General features: G+C 39.7%; 1 protein-coding gene across 3 annotated transcripts; it reads right to left on the reverse strand.

Moving 5' to 3' along the window:
* Positions 1–2718: 2718 nt before the first annotated feature.
* Positions 2719–23898, reverse strand: TMEM139 (transmembrane protein 139). 3 transcript variants are annotated; one of them, XM_025165225.2, is made up of 4 exons: positions 23368–23898; positions 20509–20623; positions 10620–10931; positions 2719–8940 (listed from the first exon to the last, which is right to left on the reverse strand). In XM_025165225.2, exons 3-4 carry the CDS (start codon positions 10865–10867, stop codon positions 8526–8528), a joined length of 663 nt encoding a protein of 220 aa, XP_025020993.1. In that variant the 5' UTR covers positions 10868–10931; positions 20509–20623; positions 23368–23898; the 3' UTR covers positions 2719–8525. The 3 variants fall into 3 exon arrangements, with proteins under 3 accessions (XP_025020993.1, XP_087994696.1, XP_007425962.1); XM_088138570.1 differs by lacking the exons at positions 20509–20623; positions 23368–23898 and adding an exon at positions 12467–12574; XM_007425900.4 differs by lacking the exon at positions 20509–20623 and having other exon boundaries at positions 2720–8940; positions 23368–23896.
* Between the last annotated feature and the right edge of the window lie 572 nt (positions 23899–24470).

Below are 24470 nucleotides of genomic sequence, written 5' to 3' on the forward strand. Positions count from 1 at the left end.
CCTTTCTCAGCATTACAGCCTTCTCCAGAGAGCTAGTTTTACCATTTTCATTACTATGGTTGTAAACCAGCAATTATAGTTTAGCATGTTGCATGAACTGTACCGATTGTTTTGTTCAGTAAATAGCTTTGTTTCCACTCACTCTTTAGGTAATACAATGTTCTGGCTCCATTTATATGAAAGCCACCACATTTTCCTTACTTTTTCTCATTCTTGACCAGTACTAGAAAGATGACATGCCGATAAATAAGGAATCCCTTTAACAGTTCAGTCAGTAGGCAACAGCACCAGTCCAACCTTGTCTAGGTGTGGAAGCTAAACAGAGTCCAGAAAAAAATTCCAAGTCTGTAGATTAGATTGGGTTGGCAGTAAACATTGGTGAAGAATGCAATGACAAACTACATTCATACTGTTGTCAAGCAAACTACATGGACTTGTCCATGAAATCAAAAATTGACCTTGACCTGAATGAGACTTCTTATTACTTTAATGAGTTGTAAAAAATATATTTTTCTCTAAAAGCCACTGGGAATCAATTTATACAAGGGAAAGTATAGCTGGATAGCTACTACTTCCTGATTATAGCTTTGTGAATTCTTTAGAAGGAAAAGATTTAATTAAAGTAAATGAATTAATTGCTTTGATAGTTGTTTTAATTAATCTGAAATGTAATTGGCAAAGGGCGGCTCCTTCTTTCCAAGCTGCTAATATTTTTTGCACAGAATAAGAACAATTATGTAGCATTTAATTCATTAAATTAGCATTAATGAATTCTGATCACTAGGTAAGCAGATGGACTGCCTACCAAGTGAATCTGTATCTGATGTGGATTCCATCCACATGGAATTCCATAGAAACTCTCCATTGAGCAAAGATAGGCATGTATTTACAGGAAAATCCATTACAGGGTGGTCAACTTGAAGTGAGTGTTGGATCTTTGACCTCTTCCCTCCCACTCAGGGCTGTTTCTTTCCCAATTTACAGTCCCCAGTCAAAAAAAGTAATGGAATTCCCCACCTTTCTGACAGAAAATTTGGGGAAGAAGTTTCCTATTGGATTTTGTAAGCCACTATCCTAAAAGCAAAGAATGCAACTGTGCTTGGTCTACCAGCATCAGGCAATACAAACTCATACAGGGTTAAGTCCTATGTGGTCCAGAAAAATTTACGTAGCCTTCCACCTGAAAGATTAGTAATGTTTCCAAAACAAAGGATCATTTTAGATTTTGCTTTGTGTGTGTGTGTGTGTATTCACACACATACATACATACATACATGTGTGTGTGTGTCATTTTCCACCAGGCATCATTATTTCATTTCTCATAATGGACAAAATCTATTCAGTGGTTTGCATATGATCTTCATCTATCTTGACATGTGCCATTTTCATTAGGCTGTTAGTAACAAATTAGGATTCAGTTCAGTGGGTTAATTGAATATTATTTGCAAAAGTTAGAGGTGGCAGGGATCAACTCTGTTCTGTTGCCTGTCTATAATATGTATTAATATTATCATTATAATATGATTATGTTGGCAACTGAATATATAATCCATAATTTAGCAGCTGAACCCTAAACAAAGGTGAGGGGGTTGAGACAGACCAGATATGGTCAGAGATAAGTTTGCATTATTCAAGTCAAGTGATGCAACAAGTCAAATGAAGATAAAAGGGTTCAAATTACAGATAATATCAACTCAAGTTATTTTCCCTATTAGGCTTATTGATCCCTCTTTCCCAGAATGAAGTAGGGATTCTCTGAAACAGATGGACAGAAAATGTCAACAAAAAAACCATCCCTGCTGCTTTCTTTCCTGCAAAGAACACAATACAGAACAAGAAATGGTGCAGAGTCTCAAAAAGGATGCCGGGTGAAGTGTTACCAGTATTAATGAAATGGCAGAATTATTATTGAAATACTCATCCTAGTCAGTGGAAAAGACATAGGTGGTAGACTGCAAAGCTTCCCAACCTTTTCCTTCATATTGACCACTATATCATTATTGAATATGACATGAGCCAAGGGTCTACATATGATATGCCCCTAAACAGCATACCCAGTACAGTGGTACCTCGGGTCACGAACACTTCTGTTCACGAACAATTCAGTTCACGAACAGCACCGTTCGCAAAATTTTGCTTCCGTTCACGAACTCCGCATCAGGTGACGAACAGGATCCACGGCCATTTTCCCTGCCGTGACACATGGTCGTGGCTTCCTGTAGGGAGGGGGACTGTCCCTCCAAACAATAACCGCCTCCCCACCCGCCTTCCTGTCCTCCACACCAGAAGTCGCCCTGAGCAAGGTTAGTGTTCTCTCTTCGTACTGTACTATACTGTACTTTGTTTCATATTTTTGTGGTTTAAAAAAAAATACATATGGTTCAGAACGGATTAACCGTATTTACATTGAACCTTATGGGAAAATCTGATTCGGGTCGCAACCAGAGTCACGGAACGAATTAAGTTCATGACCCGAGGTACCACTGTATATAGCCAACATTTCACAAGAGACTTATGAAGCTAAAACTAATGAGACAGAGCGAAATCTTGGAAGATTTGAATGTGAAAACCACGAAAGACTTCTTTTTTATATATATACAGTAATTTTTATTAAAACTTTTAAAAAGGAAGATAAAAACTAATACAAGCTAAGATATAATAAGGAAGAAAAACAAAAAGAAAGAAATCAAAAAGTTTTTTTTCTCTGCAGCCCCTGGCCCATTTTTGAATTTCTCCCATAGTATCTGCCCGACCAGCTTGATCTGGCAGGGTTGGCACATTCCGGGTTCCATTGGTTAAACAATGCACCAGTTGGGGCCCCGGAAGCACGCCTCCTCTGTAGCAGTGCCTGCTCTCTGGAGTGAGGTTCTCTCCAAAATTCATGTGGCTACCACCCGATTTTGAAGGGCCTGAAAGACCTGGTTCTTCGCCCAGGCCTTTGGAGAGGATGATTGATGCCCCTTTCTTTCTTACTGTTCCCTTCTGAGTTTATTTTCCTTGCCATCATTGTTTCTTTGTCTTGTGCTGTTTTTGTATGTTTGTTTTGTTTTTTCTATTGTTCTTTGTTTTTAATTGTTTTAACAGTTGTAAGCCACGCAGAATCATTGGGAGCCAGGCAGCATATAACTTTAATAAATTATTATTTATTTATTCATTCATCGTCTTTATATTGCCACCCATCTCACAAAATGTGACTCTGGGTGGTGCACAATGAAAAATTAAAAAACAATAACATGAAAAAAAATTAATATTACAATTCTGAAAAAAGGCAAGGAGAGAGTGACTGATATTAATGACAGTGGAGCCACCTCAGCAACTCACCATTCCCTTCGGGCCCCCAAGCTTGATGACATCGCCAAGTCTTGAGGGACTTAAGAAAAGTTAACAGGGATGAAGCCAGCTTGACCTCAGGGGGCAAGATGTTCCATAAGGCCGGCACCACAGCAGAAAAGGCCCATCTCCAGGGTCCCACCACATGTAGCTCTTTAGCAGAAAGGACTCACAACATACCTCTTCTTCCAGTCCTGATGGGACCGGAAGATATGATCAGGAAGAAGTGGTCCCTCAAATAACCCAGCCCCATGCCATGAAAGAGCTTTAAAGGTCAAAACCAGCACCTTGAATTGGACCCAGAAGCAAACTGGCAACCAATGCAGCTTGTGCAGCAGAGGTGTAATATGTGCTCTTCTAGGGGTACACGTAACTGCCCTCACCCCTGTATTCTGCACCAGATGAAGCTTCCAGATACTTTTCAAGAGCAACCCATATAGAGTGCATTACAATAGTCCATCCAAGAGATGACAGGGTATGAGTGACCGTGAGCAGAGCCTCCCGATCTAGGAACGTGCATAACTGGTGCACAACCCAAAGCTGTACAAAGGCCCTCCTAGCCACAACTAATTATTATTATTATGGTTGGTCACACAGTCAGTCAGATGTTTAGCCTGGATTTGGCATTTTCATCCACCTATTGAGTCCTTTCCAAGGACCTGGGATAGGCAGATGTTGTTGTTTGGTGGTGTTAAAGGTAAAGGTATCATTGCAGGATCTAAGCTGTTCCAAGTAAAGCTGCCTTTTGCAGTTGACTGATGGTGATTTTGTCAATGCCAATGGTGTTTAAGTGGTGCTCCAGATGTTTTGGGATTGCACCTAAGGCGCCTGTAATTATTGTATTATCTTTGCTTTCTTTTGCCATAGTCATTCTACTTCTATTTGCAGGTCTTTATATTTTGTGATTTTCTTCAGTTCTTTCTCTTCTATTCTGTTGTCTCCAGCAGAATTGCAATGTCCACTATCCAGACTTTTTTTTGTCTTTCTTATCAACAATTGTTAAGGCTGGGGTGTTGTGTGGCAGGTGCTTGAAAGTTCAAATTTTTGCAGATAGAAAATTGGACTAAAAGGAAGATTGCAGTGGTAACTGAAGCTTGCAAGTCAACAGTATTAGTAGATAAAAACACATGGCACATCTATCTCTGACAGTTATGAGGTGTATGCCTTGTGCTCCCTTTAGAAACACTATAGATATGGTGCTGGAGTCTTTGTTATGTGACTATTAAATGACAAATGGATTTTGGAAAATGCCACTAATATGATTCTTCACACACACAAGTGCCTTCGGTATAGATCAAGTCTTAGTCGTGTTCACAATACCTAATAAAAACTGCTTGGTTGGACATCTTTCTGCTAATGTCCCCAAATAGCATCTCAGAAGTGAAAATTGGAAAGTCACTGTGGAGTACTTGGTGCTCTCTGAGCTTGGTTCAGCCAAGCTCAGAGAGCACTAAGGACTCCACAGTCCAACCCTGAGCTACAGACATTCTCTTCTATTGAAAGTCATTGCATGTGGCAATGCACAGAATATTGATTGTCCAAAATAATTGCCATGAAGAAAAGTTAGAAGAATTTTGAGAAAAAAACAGCATCAAGAGCAAGTGTTGTGGTTTCCACATTTGATGCACTGTATCAGCTCGATGCTTTGTCAAATTCAGGAGATAGGCCAGGAGGTGGCACTGTTGAAATTATTTCACTTTTTGCCTTTTTACTTTTTAATGGCCCCAAAGCCAGCACAGGTTGTGACAGCTCTGTCTCAGACACACACCAAAGTTTGGGGTGGATACCAGAGAGGTGTCCCCGGAAGGTGAATGATGCAGCAGAACTACCAAGCTGCTACCCCAAAGCAGAAGATGGGGCCAGGGTGTGAACACCCAGAGGAATTCTGGGAGAGGAGGCTGGGACTGTCAGCCTTCCATTCTATGAATGCAGCTGTCTACTACCACTATTCAGTGATAAAATGTGCTTTAATTGGATTAAATTTAAATAAAAATTAGTTTTGCTCCCAATAGCAGCTTTTTTATCATTCTGATCATTTGGTAAGTGCTGCTCACTGGTTGTACAAACCACCAAAGACAACTCAACTATTTCTGGAAGACCAACTCACCTTTTACTGATAGATGCTTTCTTCACTTGATAAGGATATCTATCTGACCTAAATGATCAGTGATTGATTGATTAATTGATTGATTCTGTGCCATCACATTGTTGTTGACTCTTAGCAACCATATAGATAGATTTCTCCATGACAATCTGTCCCTAATCTAGTCTTTCGGATCTTCCAGTCGTGTACTCATCACCACTCTAACTGAGTCCATCCACTTTGTTGCTGGTTGGCCATCACTCAAGGACAACAACAATGAAAATACTTGGGATTTTTTTACCAGTAAGATTGTACTTTGCAGTTGCTGTAGTATATGAAACTCTTTTCAATGTATTCCATAAAGCTCTCTTCGGCATCTACAACATGAGTAGACAATAAGTAGCATTCATAAAATGAATTTGAGTAACGAGATTATGATGGAATGCATCATCCCAATAGATCTCATGCCTGAAAAACATTGACTGCAGCCTTGTATACCAAAAATACAATGCCCATCTTCTGAGTTTCCAAAAATATCAAGTTGGCCACTACCAAAAACTGAATACTTGCATGGATTGGCTTTTAACTGGTTCAGCAAAAGACTTCTTATATTCATATGAAATGAGCTGAAACTGCCCACTGATCCAGTTAAACTCATGCAAGCAAACATGGTTTTGCCCACAAAAACTCTATGAAGAGTTGACGGAGAATGCATTTGTTCAGTGCATGTGTATGTTCAGCAGTGCTTTAAAACTGTTAGCAGCAACACTAAGCAAAGGCACACAGAAGTAAATTCCATACATATTAGTGGTATTTACTTTTCTATCAATTTGTTTGGGAGTAAGCTAGTTGTTTGGATAGGCATCATTCTGAAGACTCCTTCAGCCTACCATTAAATCCAAGGAGCAACTCTGGGAGGTTGGGAGACAGAAATCAGCCTCACAAACTTCCACAAGGCTGCAGGAAGCCAACTACCAGAAGGAGCAGGACTGTATTTTGGGGCCTGTTTCCAGAGGAGTTTTTGGTTGGAAATGGAAGGAAGAGACCTGGAAGGCAAAACACTTCTATCACTGTTCTTTAAATATCCCTCAAATGCCCCCCAGAGTATGCCGTTAAAGTCATCCATTTTGCCACTGGAATTTGGCATGGTCAGGAGGGTGCTATGAGGTACATGAAACTCATGAACAGTCCATTCAAACCAGAAGATTAGGGCTGAACCCTTTTCATCTTCAAACATCAGTGTGTTTGAAAGGACTATCTTTTAAAAGAACTGTTCTGTTCTCCATTTCATTTCCAGTACCCTATTCTTTTCTGACCTCCCTCAGCCTAACAGACACAGGTATCATATAGATGGTTTGTTCCCAGGGATTCCTAAAAGTGCATTGCTTGAAAAAAAAAGACTTACTCAGCTAGCATCTTCCAGCAGTTTGTTATTCTGGATGCAAGAGATCAGTCCATAGACTTTCTGTGATCAAGTGTTTTATTTTGTTATAGCATTCCTTGGGGGCACTGGGCTTATGCTTTTAAAATCCAGGAAGCTAGTAAATATGTTTGTACTTTGTATACTCTATTTTACAATTTTGCATATTTTAAAAACATTTTTACAAATTCTTCCTTCTGCACCTTAACAATTAATATGTCAGCAATAAAAAGAACATATATTGGTCAGTTACTGCTGCTTTTAAGCAGCTGATGGCTAATTTTCAGACATGAACCTCTTGAACATATCTGGAAATTATTCAAACTGTTCTATTAAAAAATCTTAAAGTGGCACTCTTAGCTTTATTTGGATTCTAAATTCGCCATCAAAACTTTATTTCATACTTATTCAGAGCAGTTACTATGTTATGTCTATTACAGGTAAAATTAGCGACTTCTGATTTACTGGCACCCTTCACCAAAGACAGATCTGATACAGTAAATCATTTCCCAATTTTAATTAAATTAGTTTAAATCTATATTGCACTGGCTTGTATGAACTGCTGTATATAAAAGCTTATTTTCTTATCACCGTGAGAGATTCTAAGGTTCTGAGAGAGATCCATATTTATTATCTTGCATAACAAGGAATACTCCGCATATACATGTTGTGATTCACATAAAGCAGGCCAAATTCCAAGAAAGAAGAGAATGGGACAGCCCCAACTTATATAGTATTCTCAGGGCACTGTTCTTTGTATTACAGAGCCCCTACTTGCTCCTGCTTGCCCCTACTTGATGTTAAGGAGGAGGTTGTTGGTTGTTATGGTTAGCTTCCATTCAGAAATAATGGAAATGTTGAAATAAACATTTGGATAAAATGCCTACTCATGATAGAAAAATGCAGAATAATGTGAATGATAACACTTATCATGACAAGTATGACACAGAAAATAAGAGAAACAAGTTTTAAGGTGAATCATCACCAGTGTATTGTACTTTATAAGCTGTTTTTAATCTTCCCACGAAGATCTTTTAAAAGCTAGACTAGTTTATCAGTGAAGCTTAAGTAAAAATAATTAAAAGCAACTTCCTGCTTTTTTTTAATCTTTACTTCACTGGCTGTCTTCCTGGTTTGTTCTTCCCTCTCTCCAGACTTCTGTTTATATGAAAAGTAAATTCCATAAGTATTAGTGGTATTTACATTTCTATCAATTTGTTTGGGAGTAAGCTAGTTGTTTGGATAGGCGCCATTCTGAAGACTCCTTCAGCCTACCTTTAAATCCAAGGAGCAGTTTTGGGAGGTTGGGAGGCAAATTACGGACAATCTGTGACTACAATCTGCCTCTTCCAGGTATGCCAACCAGTCTTTTGTTCTCCAGTTCCTAGGCAGCCTAAGCTACTGTTCACTGCTAAGAACATATGAACGGCTTTGGAAATTTCTAACCATTGAATGAAATGTTTAAGAACCATTTCTACCTCTCCCACCTTCCAAAAGAAACACCAAAGGAAGAAGGGGGCCCTAACACGGCTGCATGCCTGTAACACATGCATTTTTCATAAAAAGAGAGCCCAGCCCCTGAAAACAAACTTGGCTTCAGATGTAATCCAGGCTATAACATCAAGCTAATAATGGGCTTGAGAGAAGTGACGTGGTAGTAGTGGCACTACTTATCAATCTCCAGCCTTTTAGTCAAAGTTTTGAAGGCTGAAATTGTCCTTCGAAGACCTCGTCACCAGTCACATTCTCATAGGCAGGAGGTGGGGTGAGAGGCTCCAGTCGTTCAAGCCGCTCTTCACTCCCTTTGAGTTCATGAATATCTGAGACAAAGCGTTTTAGTCTTGGTGGTAGGACCAGTCGGAGGCGCACCTTGGAATGCAGATCTGCTTCAGAGGCCCGCCGTGCACTTGGTGCCACCGAGACACTGAATGCCTCCACCACAGTCTCTCCATGGGCAGGAGGCTCAATAACCACACTATATGGAGGGGGTTCTCCTTGGGTTATTCCAGGACTGGATGTAATGGTCCAAATTGTTGGCACTGAATCTGACAAGTAGCCAGTAGCCACCACTTCCTCATATGTTGGTGCTTCATATGCTGTGTTGTCTCTGCATAAAAAATAGGGGGAAAGTTTAAACTGCTTCCTGTTTCCACAAGGCAAGATTACCTGTGTTTTAATGAGAAACAAGCAAGATTCTAAATCAATCATAATCAAGCAAGGGGGGTCATTGTGTCTAATTTCTACTTATTCCCGATGATTGCACTCTACATTCCATTTAATTGTTATCCTGCAAGAATGCAAAAATCTTCCCCTTTACTGAAAATTATGCTATGAATTTCAATTTCAGAACTATCACTTAAATAAAACAAGTACTGACTGGAATCTAGTATTCTTCGAGTAGATTATCACCTCTTTCATGCACCATTGGACATATGATACAATGATTCTAATTATTATTAATTTTATTTCTGTACAACTTTTCCTGAAGAGCCTAGAGCAGTTTCCAGGAAAATCTCAAATAAAGCCATAATAATTAAACCAACCATCTTTAAAAGCAGTAAAAACAACAATTAAACAAGGTTCACTTTAAAAAAGAAAAGTAATATACTGGGCAATCTAAAAGGCAATCTGGTAGTGGAACAAATTGTTATTCTCCGAATGCCTGGGTGAACAGGCAGGTCTCTGACTGATTGAATGATTGATTGAATATGGCCACCCAACTCATGAATGGCGACTCTGAGTGGTTTACATATGGTTAAAAGCATAACAAACAAAATGCTTAGACACACTGCAGTACAGCATAACTGAGACCAAGTCACAGCCTGCTCCAATCCAAAACCATTACAGAATCCAACACCTTGGCCCAACGCCCAAGGGAAAAAAACAAGTTTTCAAGGCCTTATAGAAAGCCAACAGGGTCAGAACCATCCAGATCTCAGGGACTACACAGTTCCAAAGGGCAAGCCCTGCAACAGAGAAAGCATGCTTCCCGGGTCCTGCTAGGTGACATTGTTTCCTATGGAAGGGACCTGAAGCACACCTACCCTGCTGGATTGTCATTTAAAACACAGCAAGGGAGTCTAGTTGCACTTTTTTTGGACAAGTTCCATAACTGAGACGCTACAACTGAGAAAGCTCTAATTCTGGCCACCACTCCAAGTGATCATAGCACGTCGGAGGGATGTTACTAGAAAAGGTAATGTTTTGAGCAATGGTCTCAGGGTAGGACTGTTGGGTCCTAAAACTGCTTGGCATAAGAATTAGATCAATCTTATCCAATATGTTATCCTTCAGATGTGTTGGAGCTGCAAGACATAGAATTCCCAGTCAGCCTGTACTTAACCATGTTGGCTTGGAATTCTAGGAGATACAACCTCAGTCCCTCTGGAGAAAGATAGGTAGTGGAAATATGGATTAAATTCTCTGGCAGCGTCAAAGGCTAGCTGCCTTGAGTTTGGGTTTACTACAGAATGAGTGAATAAGTCCATGCATGCATGGGCTAACATCATTTTTTCAATCTGGCAATATTCTGATCTGCAATTGTTGGTCCAATTCTTTCTGAGTTCCAGATGCTGGAGATACACAACAATGAAGGGTTACTACATTCATGTTCTGCTTATATACTTCCCAAAACTCTTGAGCACTCATTACTGGAATCAGGATGCTAAACTAGAAACCTCCTTGGTATCAGCCAGTCCTGCTATTCTCATAAACTGCTGTCAGAAGTGAATGTTTATCTCTTGTGATTAAGATATGTGGAAATTAGCCCAACTGTATGGTGCTTACCCATCTTGACTTTGTGCTCTTGGGGCTGCCTGGGTCTCTTCTCCTGCATTGTGATGCTTCAGCCATTGTTCAGCTGCCACACTAATGAGGTAGCCAACCAAACTCAGACCTCCTGCTACAAGGAAGAAAACCCCAATAGGATTGACTTCAGAGGAGATGGCCAGCATGGTTATGCCAATGAGAAGGGTGGCTGAGAAGAGCACCAGCAAGGTTTGACGGAGGCTCCTCCAGTGGGACGCTGACAGCATGACAATATAAATGGGAGTAACGCTTGTCGACAGGAAGAGGCAGAGCAGCTGGGAGTATGGATGCCTGTCAAAGAGATGAAACACAATGCACAAAGTAACACATGCCTGTTTATCCATAGGACAGAAAATATTCCAACTGAAATGAATGTGCTAGTGCCTGATGTTGTGAAGGACATATGGTGCACACCAATATGTGCAGCTCAAAGTGCTATAGAAGCATGTGGCAAACTGACAAGACACACAGACTCAAGTAATGTATAGTAGATCATGAAGGCTCTTAAATCTAGCTACTACGTTTCTGAAAAATTGTAATATCATAAGCATATTTCTGCAGTCTCCGTCAGTTGAAATGCCACCCAAACAGAGTGATATGCATGAATCAGTGCATTTCAAAATTAATCCAAACACATTCAATTATGGAGGTCTAACTTAATCATTGGTATTTTGCATTGGATTATGATTATTCTATTTGAAACGTCATATTATCACACTTCATTCTCTTCTATTCCACCAACCGACTGCTAAGAAAATTAGCAGCACATGCAGGCAGGGCAAAAGGCCTGTATTTTAAAATTCTGGAATTGGGACAAATGCAACACAGGCATGTCTCTCTTACCATGTTACACCCTTCTCTTCCTTAAAGCTTGTGGATACAGTTTTAAATACATTTCTTTTATATACACAGAAAGCTTAAAGTCAATAGAACAGTGCAAACGATAAAGAGGATATTATAGAAACAATGGCAGAGGGATCATCTCAATGGGCTTAAATGGTCAGGATATTGAGCTATTATCAGCAGGTAAGGAGAGTGCCAGGCACAACCATTCACAGTACTTCTCAGTTATCAGCATTTAACAAGCCCTAAGTAGTATAAATAGGAAGAAATTCAACAGTGCATGCTTGTAGTCGGGTAAATGCCAATCCTAATTGAGCTCTGTCTGGGAGATGCCATCTTTTAAGAGGTGGAGGAAGGATCCAGTAATGTTGAGGATTTATTAGAATAACAACAAAAAGCAGGGAGGGAGATTCAAGGGTAGAGGAAGAAGAAGGAGACAAAAATATGAAGGTGGGCTCATCCTTTGCTAAAACCCAAGATGGCCATGAGTAAGTATAGCAATATAATTAGCTCAGCAATGACAAGAAAAATCAAAACAAGAAAAAAGAGTTTTTTCTTCTTATTGTAAGGACAAAATGCAATAAAATGTAACAGAATAAAAGACACAGAAATATAAAATTTCCACATCACCTACCTACTCAAAACTCTAAAATATCGTCATGCATGCTGGCTGACTACCCCTCCTTATAGTATTGGCTCACAAATAGATGAAATACTTAGAGGATACAAATTACTTGCAAATATTTGTTATAAATCTGGAAACACTCTGTGTCCTTGAAAAGTCACACTCTTCAGCCTGTTGGGAGGGAGGTTGGGAGGGAGGAGGGCTTGTATGTGTGTGTGTTCAAGTCACTGTTGACTCCTGGCAACTGCCTGGACTAGTCCCTGAAGTTTTCTTGGTAAGATTTTCAGAAGTGGTTTGCCCTTGCCTTCTTCCTAGAGCTGACAGAGAGAGTGAGAGAGACTGTCCCAAAGTCACTCACCTGACTTTGTGCCTAAGGTTGGTCTAGATCTCACGGTCTCCCAGTTTCTAGTCTGGTGCCTTTAACCACGACACCAAACTGGTTCTCACCTTCAGCTAGTTCAATAGCCTGAAAAAACATTATCATAGTAGCTCTGAACATAGGATTAAGTAGACAAAGAGCTGGGAGCTGGTTGAAAATGAAACCATGTTGTGGTGTAGTCGTTCTGTGGTGATCTAAGGCAGGCTTAGTTGTTCTGCTGTTAATTTGCTTTCAGCATTTGCAGCTTGTATACTTATAAATAAAACAAAGATGCAAATAGAGTCCGGTTATGTGTGAACCAGGCCTATAAGTTTCTTGTACTCACTAATTCTTATCCTCACTTATACTTTAGGGTTTAATTAACCTAAAGTTAATTTGCTCAGTATGGACAAAAATGGCTAAAATGGATTTCAGAAAACATTATTCTAAATTGTTATGGTGGATACATATGAAAGTAGAAATCCATAGGATGGAGATAGTTCCATGTTATGGTCTAGTGAATAATGATCATAGAAGAGCTAGAGATGAGTTTTGGGGGAAAACTGCAATGTTCTTATTTTTAAGAAGCATTTTATTTAGGATTTTTTATTCTTAAAAATAGTACTATACAAGTCATTCTTCCATTAAACAGGCCATTTAAATTTTCCATACATCCTGAAGGTTATTCATTTTATCTTATATAAAACAGATATAATCCTGATAGTCCCAATAAAATAATGGTTTCTGTATTTGTTTTTTTGAGCAAATAAATTTTATCAGAGACATTCTCAAGCAGGGCTATTGGCCAAGTCTTATCAAACCATTTTTTGAATAAGAGATTATGCAAATATTTCCATTGTGGGAAATGATTAACTTTGCTGAAGTTAGACAATAACATTCTTGCTTCATAACTTTTTATTCCTTCCATTAAATACACGTAGAAGGTCTAAACTCGGTGAGAATTCAATCCTTTGTTTACAGCTATCATTTTGTTAAAGACGTCCCTCCACAATGTTGAAAATTAATCAAATTCCCACCAAAGATGGTAGAACATTATTTTTTGATTACAATCTCTCCAGTATCTTACTGAGCGTTTATGCAATATGTGTGTAGAGAGTAAGGAAGATGACCTTGATGGAAATATGCAAGAACTGTTACCTAGGCAAAAGGGGCTGAAACATTTTTAAAATCCATAACTATGAGGCATGGTTACCTATATCTACTGTATTTTCAACAAACGTAAATAAAATTTTGAATACTGTTCCTTTGAATTACATGAAATAGTTGATCATTACTTTCTTACAATTGGACAGTGAGCAATGAACAAATCTCATCACCCTCTTCATTTGTAGAAATGAATTTACCTAACATCAAAGTAGCCACAACATTTCATAGTCTTATTGTGGCTCTACCTCCTCCTTACATAGGTTACCAAATCTTTATAAAAATCTCTTATTCTATATAAGCTTCCATTTCCATTGTTTCAAGCTGTAAAGGAATTTAGAGCAGATCTTTGGGAAGGCACAAACAAGCTATTAAGGAGATACTTGGACAAGAGATTGAAGGAAGCATGAGAAAGAAAATAACCCTACCTTGATTTGGTTTAGTATAAAATGGGACAGAGAAAAATTTGGTAGGCTTTCAAGATTCTGTTATTATGCCCTACAACAATAAAGTAGTATTCCTGGAATCCCTGCAGCGTCTGTTTCTTGATTTGCCCTACCTTGAAGGGCCAACACAAGTGCGCTATTTTACCTTGATTATAAAATTTAAATACAATCAGGAGAGGGGGAAATTATTCTGTTAGGTGAAATAAATGGGTGTTTTGGGAACAAGATGAGAAAGTACAGAAGTGGCTCAGTCATTTAGAGACCCAGAAAGAACGAGAAAGGTGATAGTTTGGTGAGCATTTATTCAGAAAAAGTCTACTTGTTTCACATATGTACACATGGCAAAGGAATGAATCTAAAAACATGATTGATTTGATTGACTACAATGAAACAAATGAGAGAATGATTGAAGGATATGTGGGTGATGAAAGGTTTTGGATGTGAAAAGGCAACATCCTGTCTTGATACTGGTGATATCAAGAATGGCTCTTGTGGAAAAAGGAAACAAGTAACAGAAATTAGAATAAAAGAATTCAAAAAGTATGAATACTGTATGAAAAAGAATTGGAAGACAGAGAAAGAATGGAAAATGGTTACATGGACAGATGATGTGGCTGCTTGGAACAAATGGAAAACAATTATGTTACAAATGCCACAGAAATGTGTATATTTTCACTAATGGGAAGGGATGAAAAGATTGCTTGGTGGCATGATGAAGTGAAAGAGATTGTGGGTGAAGAAAAAAACATAGAGAAGAATAACCACTGCAAAAAATGAGGATAAGAAAAAGGTGTTTCATATATTTTATATATATATATATATATATATATATATATATATACACACACACACAGAGAGTTGCAATCAAAAACATTATACTGAATTGCCCTTCATGTGTCAACCCTTTGAGGTAGTCCAGACAACCACAAGTACTAACACTACCTTTATTGTGAGATTACAGTAACAGAATTTTGCAGAATTCAGAACAGAATACCTCTCCCCTCCTTTACTTTTACTCTCCCAAAAACTAGAGAGGGTCCCTTCTGAGATGTTTTCTCCACCCCCACCCCTCCTTTGGACAGATTTTATTTATCAGACCTTTGTCTCGGCTGCAGCTCTTCCTTCTGTCTCCCAAGATCATCCCCACATACCATTACAGCATGTGAGATGGCCTCTGAAAATATCAGTAAGTACAAATTTTAGATGTCAGATAGTAAAGCCCATAGTCTACAAGGCATGCTTTTAGTACTGGGGAAGAGAGCTAGAATTCCACAAATAAATCTGGAAGTGATGGTGTAGCCAGACCAGAGCTGCAAAGACTGATGGTGCCAGCATTGAAAGAGAAATTCCTTGCTTTACAAGTGCACCTAGAAGGACTCACAACTCCTTCTTGAAGAGCAGGGGGCAGCCATGACTCAGGCTTTTGCACAAATTCATTTTGTGCACCAGCTGTGCCCATTCTTGGATTGGGAGGTCCTACTCATGCCCACCATCTGATTATGGGTCTTTTTACTGTGCCCGGGCCTGAAGCCTGATGGGAAGGGATCCAGATAGTCTTTCTTCCAGAGCCCTTTGAGGTTGAAGCACAACCAGCTTCTCAACAACTTTCCCCAAAAAGGGAAGATTGAAGATGGGTTAGAAATTGTCCAACCCTGTTGTGTCCAGTAATGGCTTCTGGAGAAGGAGGTAGACCACCGCCTCCTTAAGCTCAGATGGAACATTCCCTCACTCACTGCTTGGACCCAGCCACACATCACCTCCTGAGAGGCCTTAACCAACCAGGAGGGGCATTGTCCAATGGCTGCTCTCACAAGTTAGCCAACTTCCTTGAGATGAACAAACATAAACTCTTCCCAGATAACCATGTCAGACCATGTGTCAGCCAACTCAACAGAATCTGCAAGCTGGAGTCCAGCTGAGAGCTAATTCAAGTGAATCACCTGACAGATGCCTCAAATAATTCTCACAGCAACCCTTCAAGTGATCTTCTGACCCATCCCTCATTAAGAGGGATTGGATCACCTTAAACAAGGCCTCTGGATGGCATTCTGCAGATGCAATAACAGCAGAAAAATAGCTATGTTTTGCCACTGTTATTGCCATGGTGTAATCCTTAATAAAAGCTCTTACCCATGTTTGGTCAGATTCACTCTTCATCTTCCTCAGTGACTCTCTAGGCATCTTTTCTGCTGCTTCATCTACCAGAGTTCCTCTGAAACACCAGGGACTTCCCAGGATCCACAGCAAGAAAAGGCCACACAGGTGCAATCCAATCCAAGTCCATTGTCACCCTCTTATTCCAAGTAGCAATTAAGGTCTCAGTCAAACTGTGCATCAGAGTTTCAGGAACAATCCTAAGTGCCCTCTGAAACCCAGTAGGGTCCAGGCACCTGGGCAGACAGATCAAGTATGTATCCTCGCTGCTATGAGGGGTAGATGTGGAGAATTCCAAGGCAATCAAAGAGTAATCTGATCATGACAAGCAACTGATGTTAACATCTCCTATATCTGAATCATGTTGCCACTGCCCCAAGACAAAAGTCAGATCTAATGCATTACCTCTGCTGAGTTGGGGCCTCACTTATCAGGTTCAGATCCATGGTGCCCATGTTGGCCATGAACTCCCATATCTGTACCCAGGGAAAGCAGGTTGAAGTCTCCCAGTACCATAAATCTGGGAAATTCCACAGCCAATTCAGTCACACTGTTGAACAGCTCAGTCAAGGAAGCCACTATGCAGTATGGAGGCTGATATAATAGCAGCAATCCTATTTTTTCCCTAGAGCTAGCTTCATAAACAGTATTTCATATCCAGTTATCTGTGGAGCAGAACCTCTGAAAGCCACAAGAATCTCCCAGATGACAACAGCCACTTCCCCACTCCTGCCCTGGGGTTGTGGCTAATGCCACACTTGAAACCCCAGTGAGCATGTTCCCAAGGTGGGAAACATACACACAAACGCCTATTCATGTCTTAGTAAGACATGCTAGGTTGGCCCTATCATCCATAATAAGATCTTGAACGAAGAATGATTTTTTACAAACCAACCTGGCATTAAGGGGCAACAGCCTGAGCCAGGGCCACTGAGACACTGATGACTAGGTGCTGGGGTTGAGCCCAGGGTCCAGAAGACAGAATTGGTACAAGACACTGTGTACACTTTCCCTAAGACCTGCCCATCCCTTGTCTCCTGCCATATCTCCCTCTGCCCATCAACAGCAAGATGATACTGCCTGCCCCCCCTTGAACCAACCCTCCCAAACCCTGCCAGCTCTCCCCCAGGTCCAAAGATCCCACCCAATGTATAGACACAAACCATCTACTCCCTAACCAGCTAGCTTTTCAGAAACCTTGGTCTACCTCTGTTCATGCACTCGGTGGAATTTCAGATCTGATTAAGCCAGCTGCATCAATCAACATACTATGACACACGCAACCCTTGATTCCGTACCTACTCTCATTGAGACTAATCAGGGGTGTAAAAACAGCCCTCTCAATGACACTTGCAGACTGGTGTGATCTGAGAAGGTTATTGTTGTCCCTACCATCTCACACCCAGAGAGAAAACAGACATACTCCAACTCAGGCGTCTCCGGTCTGAAAAAAGCATCCACCACAATCCTTCTAAACCACCAATCCAAAGTCCTAGTGCCTCTCAGTGCCCAGTTCCTCTGGTGCCTTAGGCCACAAACGTCTTAGACTTGTAAACAACACAAACGTCACCACCAGTAATTGGAGCAAAGAGCTGATAGTCCACTTCCTTGTGGTCCCAATGACAGAACATGAGGGAGACAAGATGGCTGCTCCTCAAGGTCATGTATTCCACAGAAGCTGAGGACTCAGGCCAGCATCCAATTCAGGTGCTTGGCAAGATTAAGGGAAATAGAAGAGGCAAATGACCGATCGGGTGGATGAATAGAATCCAAGAGATTACTGGAATATCTTAGAAGAGCTATGAGTTTCATTAAAGACAGATCAAGCTAGCACATATTTGTCCAAACAGTCTGATCCCTAAATAACTGTGGGCCTTTCTCTGCTATTAAGTGCTATTCATTCCTCCTTGTGTTGGCACAAAATAATGCCACCATAAACTTTGCTATGCCTCTCACCAATTCTTATTTTGTCTCTTCTGCATCTGTTCTATGCCACTGTCAAGTTGTATCATTGGGACGTGCACGTATGCCAGTCATTATAATCAGTGATTAGTCTTCTCTGGTTAGGCTGCTGTCCCCCGTCAAAAGATAACCAGGCAATGGGAAAAATCAGCACCAATCAGGGCACTGCAGCATTAATGGGGTGGGCCTGGACTGGGGACTCCTTTCTAGTCTGGTCTGCCCCTCCTGCCACACCCCATCTATACATCTCCCAAGTTAAAACAATATGAAATTTAAAACACAGATGGGAAAACACTAGGATAGAAATAATCCCAAAGAGGAAGAAGGCAGGTCCTGCGATGACTGTACAACTAGCTATCCTGTAAACTGGGATAACTAAAGCTGACCAGCCACTGAGCAAGATTAGTAAAACCAGACAATTACCAACAAAAGCCCAGCTTGAGGTCCCTCATGATTTTCAGGACCTTATCACGAGAAAAAAGTGAGGCTCCCTTATCTGAAGATAAACATACTGCTTCCAATATAGCATTAATCTGGTACTGAACAAATATCCCCTAATTCTTGCTCAGATAAAGTATTGGAGATTTGATCTCAACACATCTCCCTTGTGGAAGCCTGGAGAGAAACTGGTTTTAAAAATAAGAAGAGATCGTAGTATGAAAAGAACCAAATGGAGATGAATTCAGTGGGGGTGGCTAATGGGCTTGCCAATACTCACAGATCATGTCTCTTCTTACGTCCACAACTCAAGATAACAGGTGGCAAAATGTCACAGATTTTGCTGGCCTTGAATCTGAGTAGGATAACATCATTTAAAGGGGGAAAAGAGTATTTTTTATTCTAATACGTGAAACAACAACAACACAAGGCTGGAGATAAGTTGAAGAAATCTTGGCGCAATTAAGTGGGGGAGATGAGGGTTGTCTGGGCAGGATGGGAACTGCAAGTGGGGACAGGCGTTGGTTGTGCCAAGCACGGTCCAAAAATACATCAAAACATATATCACAAATAAATAAAGTCACCTACTGGGATCTGGCACAGGATTAAGAATGACCTCTGTTGATGAAATGCTTAGAAGTCTACCTGGGCTGAAGTAAGTGCCATTTTTGCCTCACAGGTGAAATAGCCTAATTTTCATCTGGGTTGTTGAGACACCAAAGCCAAGATTTGCGGTATCATGAAGAGATGGAGCAAGCAGGCCCTCTACTGCCTGAAAGGAGCATAGTCTTAAAAAAAAAGTTCTCAAGGAAAATATTCTTAAGGCATTTAGCACTACTTGAACATTGTCCCTTTTAGGCCTGAAGGAAATTCCAGTTGACGGAAGTCCTGCTCTTATTCTCTCATATGCCATGATAAGAGCTTTATTGCTGAAATCACATTTCCTGGGGCTGAAATCACACAGAGTGTTCAAACTTCTATCTGCTGACAGCAAAAGGGCAGGAAAATTCCACTCTTCAGAGTCAGAAGGTGCTTATGAAACCCCAAATTAGGAAGGGAAGGAGGAAAAAGAAACAGAAAATAGTCAGAAAACTTGGAGGGGGGAGAGATGATAGGAGTTGCATAACTGCTTGAACAAATTAGTTGCCTATGAATGAATGACTATACTCTTTATTTGCACCCATATAGGTGCTAACAAGCACAATACACGTATCAAGACAGAAGTATGCATGCCACACACACACACACACAGGGGGGGGGGGAGAAAGAGAGAGTTTCAAATATTAAAGTTAGCTGCAATCCTAAATATCATAGGATAGAGAAGATAATATACTGTAACTAGGAGTTCTGAAAACTTTTTATTTTAAACTGACTTGTTCCCTGGATGAGGCTATAGACACTCCTTCAAAGCACTTCTGGATGCATTTAGATTCCTCTGCCTAGAATAAAATGTGGTCATGGGTGGTATGAAACATACAGCCTTTCTAAAATAAATTCTTCATGAAAGCAAACATACCTGTAAAGAGCAGGATTATGTGGTGTGGCTTGGTGTGGTGTGCTGGCTAATGTTAGATTGGGAATAAAGAAACCTGGCATAGATCTCTTCTTGGCCATTAAAACTCACTGTGGCCTATGCCCAGTCTCATAATTTCTTGGCCTAACCTATCTCACAAAGTTGTTCTGAACTTAAAATAGATGAATAAATAGGTGGGTAGGAAGCGCTTGGTAGTTAGGGACTGGAATTTCTTTAAACCATCTTGGAGAGGAACAGTTGAGACCACTGTGGTGACACTGCTGAAGATTGTGGAATTGGGACTGCTATGGTCTTTTTCAGTTTAGAGGCAAAGCCTATGATAGTTTCTTTAAAAGATTGCCTACCATTCTATTTCTTCAGCTATTTGTTGCTGAAATTCGGCTGCACAATTTCTAGAAGCCCACAAGAAACTATTTGGGAGTCATCTGTGGCTCATGGAACATAAACTGCAATTTTTGCCTAGAAGAATGTATAATAATAATGGTTAATAATGTCAATATACACCTTTTGAAATCTTGGACACTGAAAAAAATGTAACTAGAGTTTATACTTCTACACCATATTTTAAAAGGCATGTCATTAAAAACCACAAGCCAGCAGTTCTCAATCTGTTGATTGAAACCCTCACCCCAGGAGTTTGTAAGCAACTTGGAGAGGAGTCACAGTTAAAAAAAAAAAAAAAATCTTGATCAGACTTGTTCTAGCAAAGCGGGAATGTCAAAACTCACTCTGGGAGACTTCTGGGGAAGAAATGGTGAACTGAAAACCGCTCCACTAAAAGCGGAGCTGATGACTGCGGCGGAATGAAGAGCCGGTGAGTAAACTGGCTCTTTGTAATTCCTCTCTGGACAAGGAGAGGATTTGAGACTGCCCACAAGTGCTCCAGACAGTTGCTCCTCTCAAGTCTCTGGTGGGATTAGAGCTCTGGGAAATGAGGGGATAAACATCTTGCTGAATCTGCGGTTGGCACCTTCAAAAAGACACTGGGTTTGCATACTTCCTTTTCTAATCACTTTCAGAAATCGCTTGTTAACTGCTTTTTAGCTATTAGGAACCTTTGAATTGACAAGATTTACAGCACCAGGTGAGTTTCCTTTAATCCTTACTGAAAGAAGTTTTAAATACAAGTTTAAGGACTTAATTTTTTTTTTTTTTTTGAAAGAAACAGCAAAAGGGTGATTAGGACTTTGATTTTGGAAAGTTATGAACGGACTTAGAATAGGATAGAATAAGACTTTGAAGGTTGGACACTAGAGGGAACCAGAAGGAACTAAAGAGTACAATTAAAGGAGAAGAACAGTTACATTTGACTTACTAATACAGAATAGAGCAAAATATTTTAACAGTCGACATATTGAAAGACATTTTTGAACATTGGACCCAGAAGTTAATTTTAAGAGTGTCTGCCTCTATAGATAGACTGTGTTTAAAAGATGTTATGGAAGAGGAACAAGTTTTCTTGGACAAGACTGAGACTGATCTGAAAGTGGATTTAAAAATAACAAACTATAAGAATGATATGGAAAAAGATGTTACACTGTACATATACATGAAACCAGCTGATGTCTTAATAATTAAAAGGGATATACAAACAACAAACCAAAAGAGTGACCTGGATATCTTTCGTATATTGGATTTACAAAAGAGGCTTGTTGAGGCTTTGAAGAATTTTGTGAGAAGGGACAAAGAAAAAATGAAAAGAAATCAAGTTCTAGGACATTATTTGAAGGGACTAAAGATCAAGATTGTTAAAAGGAAAAGGAAAAAATATAAAGTTGGTTTACTTGATCAAGGTTAAAATAGATATGTTGTTATCTCTGGTAACCCTTAATGGACTTTTGCTGATCAGGACTGAAATGATGAGGTTTTAAGGATTTGTTTATAAATAAGAGATGGGATATGGGACAAAGAGATCATTTGTTGTATTTTAAGAGAAGGTGATAAGTTACTAAAATTGTTTATACTTGTGATGAAGGGGGAAGTCATTTCTTTATACATTTCTTTTTCTTTACTATATTCTTATTTTTTCTTTCTTTTCTATTTTTCTTTCTATTTTTTCTTTTTATTCTTTTCTTTTTTGGTTTTTATTAATTTTTATCTTTTTAATTGTAATTTTTCATAAAATTACTACAAAAAAAACCCTCACTCTGTGCTTCGCTCATTTTGCCTGCACAAAGCCTCAGTGGACACCCATTGTATCACAGAGTTTGAGAATTCGTCTGATATATAAATTAAAATTTAATTATTATAATTAAAAGTGCTCTGTTTATTTCTTGCTCAGTCCTAACATGAATGAAACCATTATTTCCACATAGGCAGAAGGTTGTCACTTTGTTATTCCTTGATCTTTATAATGCATTGCATTTCGAGTTCATGATTGTATATATTGTCAGTGACAGCTCAGATTCTCGTGATGTAACATTTTGTAATGTCTTTTTAAACTTTCAGGAAATATTGTAAGAGTTATGAAAACAGACTACCAATGAATGTTATGTCTAAATATAACAAGTGATATTTATAAGTTTCAGATTGCAGTTGGAATTCTCTTAATTAGGATTTTAACCATCTTTTGTTGTTATAGCTCGTGTCATCTCAAACAAAATTACCAGAGATTAAGTCCTATGAATATAATAAATTCCGAAGAAGCCTGAACAGGACTATGCTGTCAGCGCGTCAGTGAATTTTGCACAGAAGATGCTCTGATCATAAATTCTGCTTTTACGCTTGTCAACCGATCTCTTTTTTTTAAAAAAAAGAAAAGAACTCACTAAGATATAAAAAGCATAAGGATAAAAGCAAACAAGAACTAATAATGGAGAAGAAAAGTAGAGAGCAAGAAAGTTAGAAATAGAGAAACAATACAAAAGTCATGGCAAATAAAAGGAAGAGAAGAAAAGAAAAGAAATAAAAAAGAATAACTTCTGACTTCTGATACAGCAGATGTAAATGAATCATATAATAAACTCTTACTCTAAAACTATTTCTTGACATACATATTTTGTATAATCTATTAAATTAGTTTAATTTCATTAATTTAACTAATCACTTGTCAACCACTCTCCATACCATTCATTTGTGTGCGTGTGTGTTCACACAGCTGCAGAAATATTGTGAGGAAACTCACACTTCATTCGCTTACACACTCAGCCATCCTCTCTCTGCAGCCCCCTTTGCCAAAGACACAATAAGCCACACATACTCACCAGGCGTGAGGATCCTATGGCAGGATCAGCCATGTGCCCTTGCCTCCCGGTGTCATCCCCAGCCAGCTGTAGTCAGCTCCTCTGCCAGTGTCTCAAAGCTGAAGAAACTCTGGCAACTTCTCACACTTCCTGTCTTCAGCACTGTTTCAGACAGTATACAAGTCAGAAAGGAAGACGTAACCGCAAACTCCAGGGCTCTCACGCTTCAGCTTCGCAGAATTTTCTCTCCCAAGTAATGCTGTCTTCCTTCTGCTTTTAAAAATGTTCTCCACTTTCCTTTGCTGCCTTTCAGGCTAGGCCACTCAAATGATCAGGAAGCTAGTGAAGAAAAAGGGCGGCGTAAAGGGAGTGAGTGAATATGTATATAGCCAGCCTGTCCTACCCTCCTTCCCCTATCAGGGTTAATCTCTCATTCTTCTGTAGAAAAGTTTCACAGACACCTCCCTCCACAGGGTGAGGCTCTGGCCCAGCCTTTAACTACATAGCCTGTTCTTCATAAAATTGTTTATGAGTGCTATAAAGATATACACACTGCATCCTGGCTACTCCAATTGTTTGCCAGGTGCTGGTTTTACCCCTAGCTTTTGTACCAGTGAGCTGCTAGCAGGCCAATTAGCTTTCCAGGCAAGGGTGGGGTCTCTGTAATTACCCACCTGGTGATTACAAGTTCGAAAAAAGTGAGAGGGTAGGTGCTCAATGTTTTTGTAAAGTTAAGCTATTTAGTGGAAACTTCAACTAGAGTCTGAAGATTCTCAGAAGTCTTGCTCAAACAGAGGAACTAACTTCATAGCAATGATTCCTGAGCCCTGGTTGTTTGAGATCCTTCCACTAAGAAAGAAAGAAACAGCATGCCATAACGCAGAGGTGTTCAGATGTTCTACCTTTAGGAAGCAGTGATTTATAGCAAAAGAGCCAAATTACTTCCTCCCCACCCCATAGCAAAGCTCTTATCATTCTACTTCCCCTCCAGCCTGTATTCCATGCTGGAGATGGGGAGCAAAAACTTGGCTCTTACGTGGGAATTGGGGGACAATTGGTTGAAAAAGGAAAGTAAAGCTAAATTCCCATCTTCTACAAGAATCTGGAGCTAATCACCGCCTCCC

The sequence above is a fragment of the Python bivittatus genome, unplaced genomic scaffold (assembly GCF_059951505.1).
Source record: "Python bivittatus isolate LINGU-HERP-01145 unplaced genomic scaffold, Pbiv_v1 ctg000270_np1212, whole genome shotgun sequence".
In the NCBI taxonomy this organism is placed as follows: Eukaryota; Metazoa; Chordata; class Lepidosauria; order Squamata; family Pythonidae; genus Python; species Python bivittatus.